Genomic DNA, 10,795 nt, shown 5'->3' with positions numbered 1-10,795 from the left:
AGAAATAGAGAAGGAACATTGTAACAACGAGAATTACACCTGTAATCAGTTCCATTGGTCTATAAGAATATTTGCCTTATCGGACAACACATACACCTAGCCTTACATGTTTTGCTCTTGCATGATGATCTTTCAAACCTGTCCTAGCCATTGTTAATTTCACTAAAAACTAGTTCTACAACCCGCTCTCTACAAATTTATTGCTTTGGGCTATTTGGGCTTAGGTCCATACTCCTTTTGGGGCAAGAGTTCGAATTGAGTCTATATAATTGGCGCCGTCTGTGGGAAGAACTTGCGTGATAGTGAGTACAACGGTCAAAAACGGCAGAACCAGGTCCACAACAAGCAGAATCGAGGGGATCCCAACATGGTGACCCTTTTGTTAACCTTGAGGAGGGAGGCGACCGTGAAGGAAGTGTGCATACCACACATACTGATAGGAGTCAACCTCGAGGTGGAAGCCTTATCTCCCATGCGAAGAGCAACAGGGGCATGCAACTGGAAATCAATCAACTAAAACGGGACTTGCGCCATGGAAGAAGAAGGCGAGCTTCCTCGAACTATGATATTTCCTCTGAGGACGAAAGGGACGTTAATTACAGGCGGAGGCCCCAAACCCCCCCCCCCCCAACGAGTCCTTCTCCCATGAAGAGGAGCACCATCGTGAGCGGTAGCGTAAAAGCCCGCCACATATGGGCGTGGGAAATGACGCTGTGAGCAGGGCCCTGAACCAAATTTTCAAGTCACCTTTCATGCGTAAGATTGAAGATACGAGGCTCCCTCGGCATTTTAATCAGCCAACATTCACCATCTATAATGGTTGAATAGATCCTGTGAAGCACGTAAGCCATTTCAACCAGAAAATGGCTATATATTTCAAGGACGAAGCCTTGATGTGTGAAGTTTTCCCATCTAGTCTAGAACCCGTCGCGATGAGATGGTTTGACGGTCTAAGGGCAGAGTCCATAAGCTCTTTTAGAGAGCTCACTCAGGCATTTGGTTCCCAATTTGTTACTTGCAGGAGAGCTCCTCGGCCATTGGCTTCCTTACTATTTTTGAGCATGCGAAAGGGAGAGAATTTGAAAACATACTTGGATAGATATTGGGAGATGTTTAACGAGATCGAGGGTGATTTTGATGACGTGGCCATCAGCACTTTTAAGCTCGGCCTCCCAACCGAGTATGGTTTAAGGAAATCTTTGACCGGCAAACCCGTTACTAGCATACACTAACTCATGGACCGAATCGATAAGTACAAAAGAGTTGAGGAAGACCAGCAGCAGGAAAAAGGAAAGGAGAAGGTTATCCTTCAAGAAAAGAGGGATCTTAGGTCGAAACGATACAATAACAACCAGCCACGAAGAGATTTTGCTAGGCAGTCGGGATTTGCCAACCCTCAGGTAGTCAATGCCGTGTTTTGATATCCGGTTTATCAGGTTTTGGAGAAAATTAGGAATGAGCCATTCTTTAAATGGCCAAGTAAAATGGTGGGAAACCCTGCAAGGTGCAACCACAACCTCTACTGCCAATACCACCAAGACCACGAACACACCACAGAAGACTATAGGAGTCTGTGGGATCACCTGGAGCAGCTTGTCTGTGAAGGAAAGTTAAAATAACTCTTGCATCACTCCAGTGGTCAAAGGGGCCAGGCAAGCTCAGAATCTTGGAGAGATGATTCTTCGAGATCTCCCTTGGGAACGATAAACGTCATCTTTGCTGCTCTAGGGCGGATCGGCTCCTGCCCTTCACGAGTGATGTTTGTGGCTCAGTTATCCGCCGAGGACACTAATAAAGAGCCAAAGAGGGCAAGATTGGAAATTCAGTTGGTCTTGGGCTTCTCGGACGAGGATAAAATCGAAACCATCCAACCCCACGATGATGCCTTGGTGGTTACCCTCAGGATTGGGGGATATGACGTGAAGAGGATGATGGTGAACCAATGCAGTGATGCCGAGATAATGTACCCAGACCTGTATAAGGGGCTAAACTTAAGACCCGAAGACTTAACACCCTACAGCTCGTCCCTGGTGAGTTTTGATGAGAAAGTCGTCATCATGAAAGGCCAAACTGGACTACCCGTGCAGACCAGCGTAGAAATAGTAGAGGTGGACTTCATCGTGGTAGACGCTTATTCACTCTACATAGCCATTGTGGCCAGACCTTGACTTCATACCCTAGGAGCCATCTCCTTTACTCTACACCAGAAGGTGAAATACCCATCCAGGGGCCAGGTTAAGGAGATCTTGGGAAATCAATCTGTGGCTAGGCAATGCCTAGTGGCTGCCATCAGGCACTAGCCTGAAGTCGAGTCCTCGGCCCATGCCGAAAGGGGTTTATAGCAATTAAAGACTCTTGCGTTGCCTGTCAGTGGGTCGGCTGAGGAGGCTAAATGTGAGGATTTGGTAAGGGTTACTATCGGCGATGATCCGCAGAAATTCTTTCAGATTGGGGCTCAGCTACCTCTTCCAGAGAAGGAAGAGCTGGTAGAGTTTCTTAGAAAAAGCGTGGACGTCTTCGCATGGAGTGCTTAAAAAGCCCCAGGGGTGGATCCGAACTTCATCTGCCATCATCTAAATGTTAGTCCATCCGCAATTCCCAAGAGGCCACCTCCTTAACGCTTGTCTAGGGACCACTTTGATGCTGTTAGGGATGAGGTGGAGATACTAAAGCAGGCGAGAGCTATCAAGGAGGTATTCTACCCTGAATGGTTAGCCAATACCGTGGTGGTGAAGAAAGTGGGAAATGGCAAGTATGGGTGGACTTCACGGATTTGAATAGGGCTTGCCCGGAGGATCCTTTCCCTATGCCCAAGATAGACAAGCTGATGGATGCAACCGTAGGGCATCCTCGGATGAGCTTCCTAGACGCCTTTCAGGGATACCACCAAATACTGCTCGCCCTGGAAGATCAAGAAAAGACTGCTTTTGTCATTCCTACCGGGAACTACCACTACAAAGTGGTGAATGCATCAATCATCTTCATTACATCTCCAATGTTAGACATAGCTTCTCCTCCTTTTGATTGCTTGGGGTTTCGTTTATCCTTTCTTTGTCCACTTGGCTTTTGATAGTTACTATTCTTTAATGCCCAAAGCTTATGACAATTCAATCTGGTGTGTCCTTAAATTCCACAGTGATGGTAGAAATGTTGAGTTCTCGGAACTCTTTGTGACTTAGGGAGTGATTTCCCTTGAGCCTTAGGTTTGATCACTGATTGGTTAGGAGGCTTAGTCAAAAACCGTTGGTTAGTCACATTTTGCTTCTTCTCCGGCTTCACTTTCTCAACAACTGAAGTTTCTACCACTGGTTCCTGAGCTTTCACAAACTTCATAACCTTGGACACTTTGACACTCGAACTGCTCTCACTGGTGTGTCCCAATCCGCTTTTGTTGGAGAAAGGTTTTTGATGAGCAAGCACTTCATCAAGCTTCTTGGAGGAGACCTGCTCTACTTTAGCATTCGCTTGAATCACCTCAAGCTCAAGGAATTTGATTTTTGAGTAAACTTTGGTTAATTCTCTGTTCAGCGTCTCCATTTCACATTTGGTCTCCTTATATCGCACTAGAAGACTTCTATAATCTTCCTTTGCCTTCTTTATCTTTTTAATGGTAGCCTTAGCCACTCTTGCATATTCTCCTGACTTTTCAATGAGGGAATTGTATGTTTCTTGCAGTCCCATTGTTCTTTCATCATCCTCAACATTAGATTCTTCTACTACTCCCATTAATTCCACTTCAGTGTGCTCTCCAAGCTCTTCCACTAGCACACTCAAATCATCCAAAGATTCCACTGGAGCAATGGTCATGAATGCAGAGAAGCTTCCCTCTCTATCACAGCTTTCATCTGAATCTGAACCTGAGGAGTTGGTGTCACTAAGAATAGTGGCATACACCTTGCTCTTCCCTCTCAAATAATTGTGACACTCTTTCTTGAGATGTCCATGACCGTTGCATTCGAAGCACGTGATTCCTTGAGAGAATTGAGACTCTTTCCCATCTTTCCTCTTGAAGTCCTTTTTCTCTTTTCCAAAACTTGGGAATTTTCCCTTCTCAGCAAATTTTCCATTCTTCTTGAACTTCAAGAACTTTCAGAAATTCTTCACAAGATATGCCACATCTTTCTCGACCTCATCCTCATCCGATGTGTCGTGAGCTTCCACCCTCTCATTGATCGTCTTTAGAGCAAGGGATTTGCTCTTCCTTTGTGATAGCAATGACAGCTCATAAGTTTGAAGTGAGCCAATTAGTTCTTGAACTTTGATATCGTCAAGGTCCTTGCTCTCTTCAATTGCTGTAACCTTTGCACGGAAGCTCTTTGGCAATGATCAAAGGATTTTCCTCACTATCTTTGAGTCCTCCATCTTTTCACCCAAGTTGAACTTGTCAATAACCACCTCATTTAGCTTGCCATAGAATGAGTCAAATTACTCGTCTTCACTCATTTTCAGCTCTTCAAATCGAGTGGTTAGCATCTGCAGCTTAGTGTCTTTCACCTTCTTCATGCCTCCATACGTGGTCTCCAATATTTGCCATGCCTCCTTGGCAATTGTGACGTAAGATATCATGTGAAACTCATCAGGAGATAATCATGGAAAGGGTTGTGCAAATGGAGACTCTTGAAAACACTTCCATCCCTAAAGTGTTCAAGGAGAGAACTTGGACAAAGTTGCTGAATCCAAGTGGAAATGTATATGCTAAACTCATAAGGGAGTTCTTCGCCAATGCCGCTGTGGAAGGAGGCCACATCAGCTGTTGGGTGCGACAAAAGGAATTCATTATCACAAGGGATTCCATTTAAGAGTTCTTAGAAGTTCGTTCACCATCTCAGCCAATCTCCGTACAAAATGATGACAAATTGGACTTTCTTGAGACTATGGTGGAGCTCCTTGGTTGTTCTCTCAATAAGAAGTCAATGAACACCATTCCCTTCAACACAGAGATGAGGTCATTGGCATATGTAATGATCCACAACCTCTACCTGGTGATGAATTTGACCTCATTGTCCACACCAAGAACCATTTTCTTGTATGATCTCTACACACATAAGGAGATTGACATTTGCAGTCATATCTCCCACCTTCTGACCAAGAGCATCACTAAGAGGAAATCAAGGACAATATTGCCATTCCCAAGTCTCATTATAGGTCTCATAGCAAAGACAAGGTTGAATATTTTGAGTGGTCTTACCATCGTGCAAAGAGATTACCCCATTGGTGCTCATACCGTGACCCGAAACAAAGCCCACATCACTTGATCAAGAACCAGTGTGTCTCAAATCCCAAGGGATGATGTTGAGGAAGAAAGTAGGGATACGGAGGAGGAAATTGATAGTTTCACCTTAGCCTTAGAGGGCTCTACACAACCATCTTCCCAAGCTCAAGCACGGGGACCCGATCATCTTGATCACCTCATTGCAAGGATAGAGCAAATGTATGGCATGCTCGAATCCCATGTGCAGCACACCTCGAATCAGTTTGCTTACATCCAAGTCCAAATTACTACACTATCATCACAAATTGAAGACATGACGATGGAGTAGGGATCCGACTCGAAATTTGAGCAGTTTTAGCCTCTTTGGCCATTCCAGTTTAAAGGGGAGCAGAACAAATCATAGATATTAGTTTATTTTTGGTGGTTTAGTGGTTTAATTTTGTTTTTACCTTTATATTTTTTATAACTCTTGGATATTTTCATTGCTTTTTTTAAAGCTTTTAAGTACTTTGGTTTAAAACTTTCAGTTTATATTCAGTACTTTGTTTATGTATCTTTGCTTTGTAGCTTTTTTTTAAGTACATTTAGACTATGTTGCATTATCTTTAGTACTACACACTTGTGCCTTTGTTGGATCTTGTATCCTTGATGCAAATACTTCTTGTATTTCGCATTGGTTGTATGTTGGACATGCAATTGATTTTTGCATTGCTCTTAATTGCATTGCGTGTCCAGATGATCATTTACTAGCTAAATGCTCATTGTAGTCATTCTTTAATGACTGTTCCTATCTGATCAAGATAAGCTTAACTATTTATATAGTGTCTATTACCTTGATCGCATTTTACTTGGTCATATATGTACCGTGTATTCAACTTGTCATAAGTTTAATGAAAGTTTTGCTTGTGTGCGAGTGTTTCAGGTTACAGGCGTATATGTGCAAGTGCTTCACAGCTTCTAGATTAGGCGTGAGTGAGTTTTACCACTGTTCCCAAACTCATGTTTAATTCTAAAGTCTATTTTAGGGGTTTTGTCATGGAATAGCCAAAAGGGGAGATTGTAAAGTTGTGATTTATAACTATTTTATGTTGGCTTTAATTTCGTGCCAAATTTGATTGTAATTATGTTCAATCTTTTGCACCCTGTATTTTATGTGGGATTTCATTGTATGGGTTGTGTGTGAGAGAGAGTGTGAATACTCAAAGCAAATTGAAGGTCAAAGGAGTTTTCGTGGGTAGCTCGTGAGTAGCCTTTTCGCGAAGTAAAGCATGTGCTCAACACATGACTGGAATGCGAAGAGTCATGACAGATGGTGACAGTTGGTTTTCGCGAGTGTCTCGCGGGTAAGGCCTTCTCGTGAGATACCCGTAAAACATTTTGTTTTACTATTTTGTCATATCTACTCCATTACATCCTCACCCACACTATATATACTATCATTACCCACATATTGAGAGGAGTGCTTTCAGAGATAAAACCCTAGCCACAACCCTTGAGAGTTAGAGATTGTTACACCCATAATCCTCTACACAATCCATTGTGGTTTTCCTCAACTCCTACCTTTTCATTTCCAAATCCTTGAGAGGTTGATAGCCAAAACACTTACCACACCCATTCTGAGTGTAAAGTGAGGTTTTGATGCTGCTGGGAAGCATTGGAAGAAGCCATTTGTTTGGTGGATGCAATCGGGCTGAATTGCGTGATCCTGAGAGCTTGAGAAGACAAGGCTTAGCAAAGTCAGTTGGTAGCATGAGCTTGGAGGGCTCAAGTACATGGGGTAGACTAGGCTTGGAGGGTCTTTTGTTATTCGTGTACTCCAACTTATTCTCTAGTGGATTGATTTACCACTTGGAGGGCGGTGGAGAGGTTTCTTGCCGAGTACTTTGGTTTCCTCTTCGATAACACATCAGCGTGTTATCTTGTGTTTGCCTTCTTCTTCCTTACTCTTTTAGCTTTCATTTTGATGCTGTGATTTGATGAATATGACTTAGAGTAGTTTTATTGTTTGTTCGCTCGCTTTTACTATATTCCGCACTTAGTTTAAGTTAGAGTAAAATCAACCAAGCTGTAAGTTTTAATTTAAGGGTCTAAACAGTTCGTGTTTTCACACATTTTCATGCTTTCAGTATTTGACAGCTTTTTTTTACTTCGGTCAAATTCACATTAGTTATAGCATTGGATATAATCGCATATTGGAGGTGATGCTTATAATATGGCCATTTTGGTTCACCAGGAATAAATGTAAATTGTGGATGAGTTATGTAAGGTTGAATTTAATCAACCATTTTGTTGGCTTTATTCCGTGCCAATTTGCTTGTAATTTAGCATTTAGGTGGGAATCATGTAAGTGTAGTGTGTGAGAGAGTGTGAAGAAAAGCTTAAAAGTGTGCACTCAACAGGGCCTTTCGACTGGCTCGCAGTTGGCAAGTCGCCAAAAGAGGCACATGTGTGAAGCATGTAGAGGAGCTGAAGAGTCACTCTAACTGGAGTACTACAGGACAAAACTTCTAGTCTGGCCAGGCAGTTAACTTGCAACTCAGACTCGCGACTCAGTCAAGTCGCGAGGATAAGTCACCAGACCACTCTGTTTGGGAAAAACTAACCATTCACATTCCAAACACACACCAGTATAAATACCCCTTATACCCACGTATTGTAGAGAGCTTCTAGAGAGAATTTTGAGAGAGAAACCCTAGAGAAAAACAAGATTAACTCATCCACAATCTTCATCCTTGTTTCTCTAAATTCCTCTACTCTTACCCTTTCCATTGATACATCCTTGAGAGGTACATTAGCCAAATCCTTATCTCACCATACCCATATCAGTGAGAAGGTTATTTGGAGCTTGGGAAGCAGTTAGGAAGGGATCAATTGATATTGGTTGATGCTATGGGCTATAGCGGGATCTGGTAAGCTAGAGAAGACAAAGGTTCGACGTAACCTTGTTGGAGCAAGAAGCTTGGAGGGCTTAGGTACACTGGGTAGATTAGGCTTGGAGGGTCTTCTGCTGTTTATGTGTCCCAACTTCATTCTCTAGTGGATTATTGACCGCTTGGAGGGCGGTGGAGAGGTTTTATACCGAGGACTTTGGTTTCCTCTTCGATAATACATCGTTGTGTTGTTTTTGTGTTTGCATCTCTCTTCCTTTAATCTTTGCCATTTAATTTCTGCTGTAGTTGTGATTTTATTTGGTTTAGATTGTTTTATCAATTCTGTTTGAACTTATTTGAACATTCAAGTTAGACTACCATTGATAATATCAGCAACTCCACAACGCGGCATTGACATTTTTTGATAGTATCGGTGTCAAGCTTTCCAGTAACCTTCAAATGAAAAAATATCTGGAATGTTTTGATGGCGACCTCTAAGGCTTCATCAAACTCATCTTTTTCAAAGTTGTTTGAATATTCGTAGTTTAAGTATCCATACTTGTTGAGATAGTGCTTAACTTCACGTAAGCCTTGCACCCTTTGACCCTTTTGGGATTCCTCTACATCTTTCAAGGACTTGGAAAATTCTGGGATCCGTTTGGCATTTGTTAAACTACCTGATTGAATTGCAAGAAGTTGAATTAAGAGAAGAAGGGAAGCTTTTGAAAGATAAAGTAGATTTTTAGCCATTTTAAGTTGCGTAGGTCTGTATTTGTTATGGGAAAACTAGAATGTAGTTGGTATGTTTATATACTACTCCCTCCGTAGATGACTATGAGCAGGGACCCACCCGACCTTGAAATCCTTTTGAATCTTTTTTTATTTTCGATTATAAATATAAAAAAAAGGAAAAATATTTTATATGTTTCCTATTTTATTTCTAGGGTAAATTGCAAAGTACACCCCTGACATTTGGGGTTGCCTGGATTTTACACCCTAAAATTTCATTCCATTAGCAAAACTCAACCCTCCGTTAGTGACTCGCTTATGTGGCTATTAAATGACACGCTGCCAGTTCATGTGTAATTTTTTTTTTTAAGGGTCAAATCACACTTCAAAACAAAGCTGTTTGTTTTTAGACCCCTTAAAACACAACCGAATTAACCTAGTTAATTAGCCAAGTGATTACTTAGTCAAATTATCAGATCTAGGTTAACACAAATATATCATATCAATGTAAAGTGCAGAAAATAAAGAACACAAAGATATGATGACCCAGGAAAACCAAACCGGTAAAAAACCTGTGGAGGATTTAACCTAGCTATCCTCAAGGTAAAACAACAAAACCACTATGAAAGAATTGAAGTTTGTATAATAGCGAATTAGACCACTAACATCCTATTACTACCTCGAGTAGAAAACTTACTACCACGACACCATGATAGCTCTGAGTCCACAGACTACTTCTTTATTTGGTCTTTGCAAAACACAAACACCCACGTTTGTGACTTTGAGATCTCACGCAAAGGTTTAGCAACACAAACTCTCCTATTTGTGACTCCAAAACCACTCTTGAAGGTTTAGATCATCAGCACCTTTGATGACTAGAGAAGGCAACAACTTCTACAACACTGGATCTTGAAATTCTTCAAGTAATAACACCGGTAGAAGATATGAGAGAGCTTTTTAGGTACAAAACCCTAAATACAAAAGAGACACACTTTTCTCTCTCTGAAAAGCCTTATAAAAGCGTGCTTAGGGTTTCTTTTATATACTGGGAGAAGTAGATCTAAAACCCTAATCCTTAATGGGCTAGAACTACTGTTTGGGCTTAATTAAAATTTTGTAGATACAACTTTCGATCGATCGAGCCTGTTTCTCGATCAGTTGAACTAGGCAGATTTTGCAGCTTGTATGTTCTTGTGTGTTCACGATTTGCCAATTGTTCTAAACTTTTAGAACCCAACAAAAGTCATTTCAATGAAAACAAAATGGCACTACAGGCAACTTCCAAAACAGCATCGTTTAGACGAAAACAAAACACAACATCAGCTAGCAATGACCCCGTTTCACCAAAACTAAATTCCCAAATCATCGCCTTCGATCTGAAGCGATCTCTCACCATCACCAGCGAGTTGGAGTGAACAAGATGGAGAGGCTTTGTGGGGAGCCATTTGCAGTAACTATTAGTAATTCAAATTTTTAATTCTACAAAGTACACAAAATGGAACCTTAGATTAAGAGAGCTTACTGTGCTAGATGAGATGAAATCCATGGAGGTACTTGCTTTAGTAATGTTTTTTTGTTTTGATTATTTAGGTACAAATGGCATCCTTAAGGGCTAAAATACCCTTTGTAACTTGTGAAACTGTTGGCCTCTTTGCATAAATTTTTGGTCATACGGTAGTTCTCATTTTGCTAAGTTTTTTTGCCTCTCTCTGTTAGCTTATATTTTGACAATAGAAGAAGCTGACCGAAGAGGATGAACCAAAGAGGGCTGGGTGAGTGGGGATTGGGGAGCATTAGCAAGTTTGGGAATGGGTTTTTGATTTCTGGTGAAATGGCGCCACAACACTTGTTTTGTGTTTTCATTTCAGCCAAAGCGACGTAGATCAGTAACCTAGGTGTTGTGGAATTCAAAGATACGTGGAGCCACCTCGTTTTGGGAGTGTGATTTGGCAAAAAAAAAAAAAAAAATACACATCAGCTGTTA

General features: G+C 41.5%; 2 protein-coding genes across 2 annotated transcripts; both read right to left on the bottom strand.

Annotated features, from left to right (window-relative positions):
* Positions 1-3,123: 3,123 nt before the first annotated feature.
* LOC136065238 (uncharacterized) lies at positions 3,124-4,566 on the bottom strand. Its single transcript, XM_065768155.1, has 3 exons — positions 4,430-4,566; positions 4,129-4,312; positions 3,124-4,077 (listed from the first exon to the last, which is right to left on the bottom strand). Exons 1-3 carry the CDS (start codon positions 4,564-4,566, stop codon positions 3,124-3,126), a joined length of 1,275 nt encoding a protein of 424 aa, XP_065624227.1.
* Positions 4,567-8,451: 3,885 nt separating this feature from the next.
* On the bottom strand, positions 8,452-8,832 carry LOC136065237 (metalloendoproteinase 2-MMP-like). The gene has a single exon (XM_065768154.1). The coding sequence runs from the start codon at positions 8,830-8,832 to the stop codon at positions 8,452-8,454; it is 381 nt and encodes a 126-aa protein (XP_065624226.1).
* Between the last annotated feature and the right edge of the window lie 1,963 nt (positions 8,833-10,795).

Source organism: Quercus suber, unplaced genomic scaffold (assembly GCF_002906115.3).
Source record: "Quercus suber isolate HL8 unplaced genomic scaffold, Cork oak 2.0 scaffold_895, whole genome shotgun sequence".
Classification (NCBI taxonomy): Eukaryota; Viridiplantae; Streptophyta; class Magnoliopsida; order Fagales; family Fagaceae; genus Quercus; species Quercus suber.
This window is presented reverse-complemented; position numbering and strand designations above follow the sequence as displayed.

Coding starts and splice junctions, on each gene's coding strand:
- LOC136065238 (XM_065768155.1), bottom strand. CDS start 4,566: ATGATATCTTACGTCACAATTGCCAAGGAGGCATGGCAAATATTGGAG. Junction 4,313..4,429: donor CTGAAAATGAGTGAAGACGA/GTAATTTGACTC, acceptor ATTGCCAAAGAG/CTTCCGTGCAAAGGTTACAG. Junction 4,078..4,128: donor ACACATCGGATGAGGATGAG/GTCGAGAAAGAT, acceptor AAGTTCTTGAAG/TTCAAGAAGAATGGAAAATT.
- LOC136065237 (XM_065768154.1), bottom strand. CDS start 8,832: ATGGCTAAAAATCTACTTTATCTTTCAAAAGCTTCCCTTCTTCTCTTA.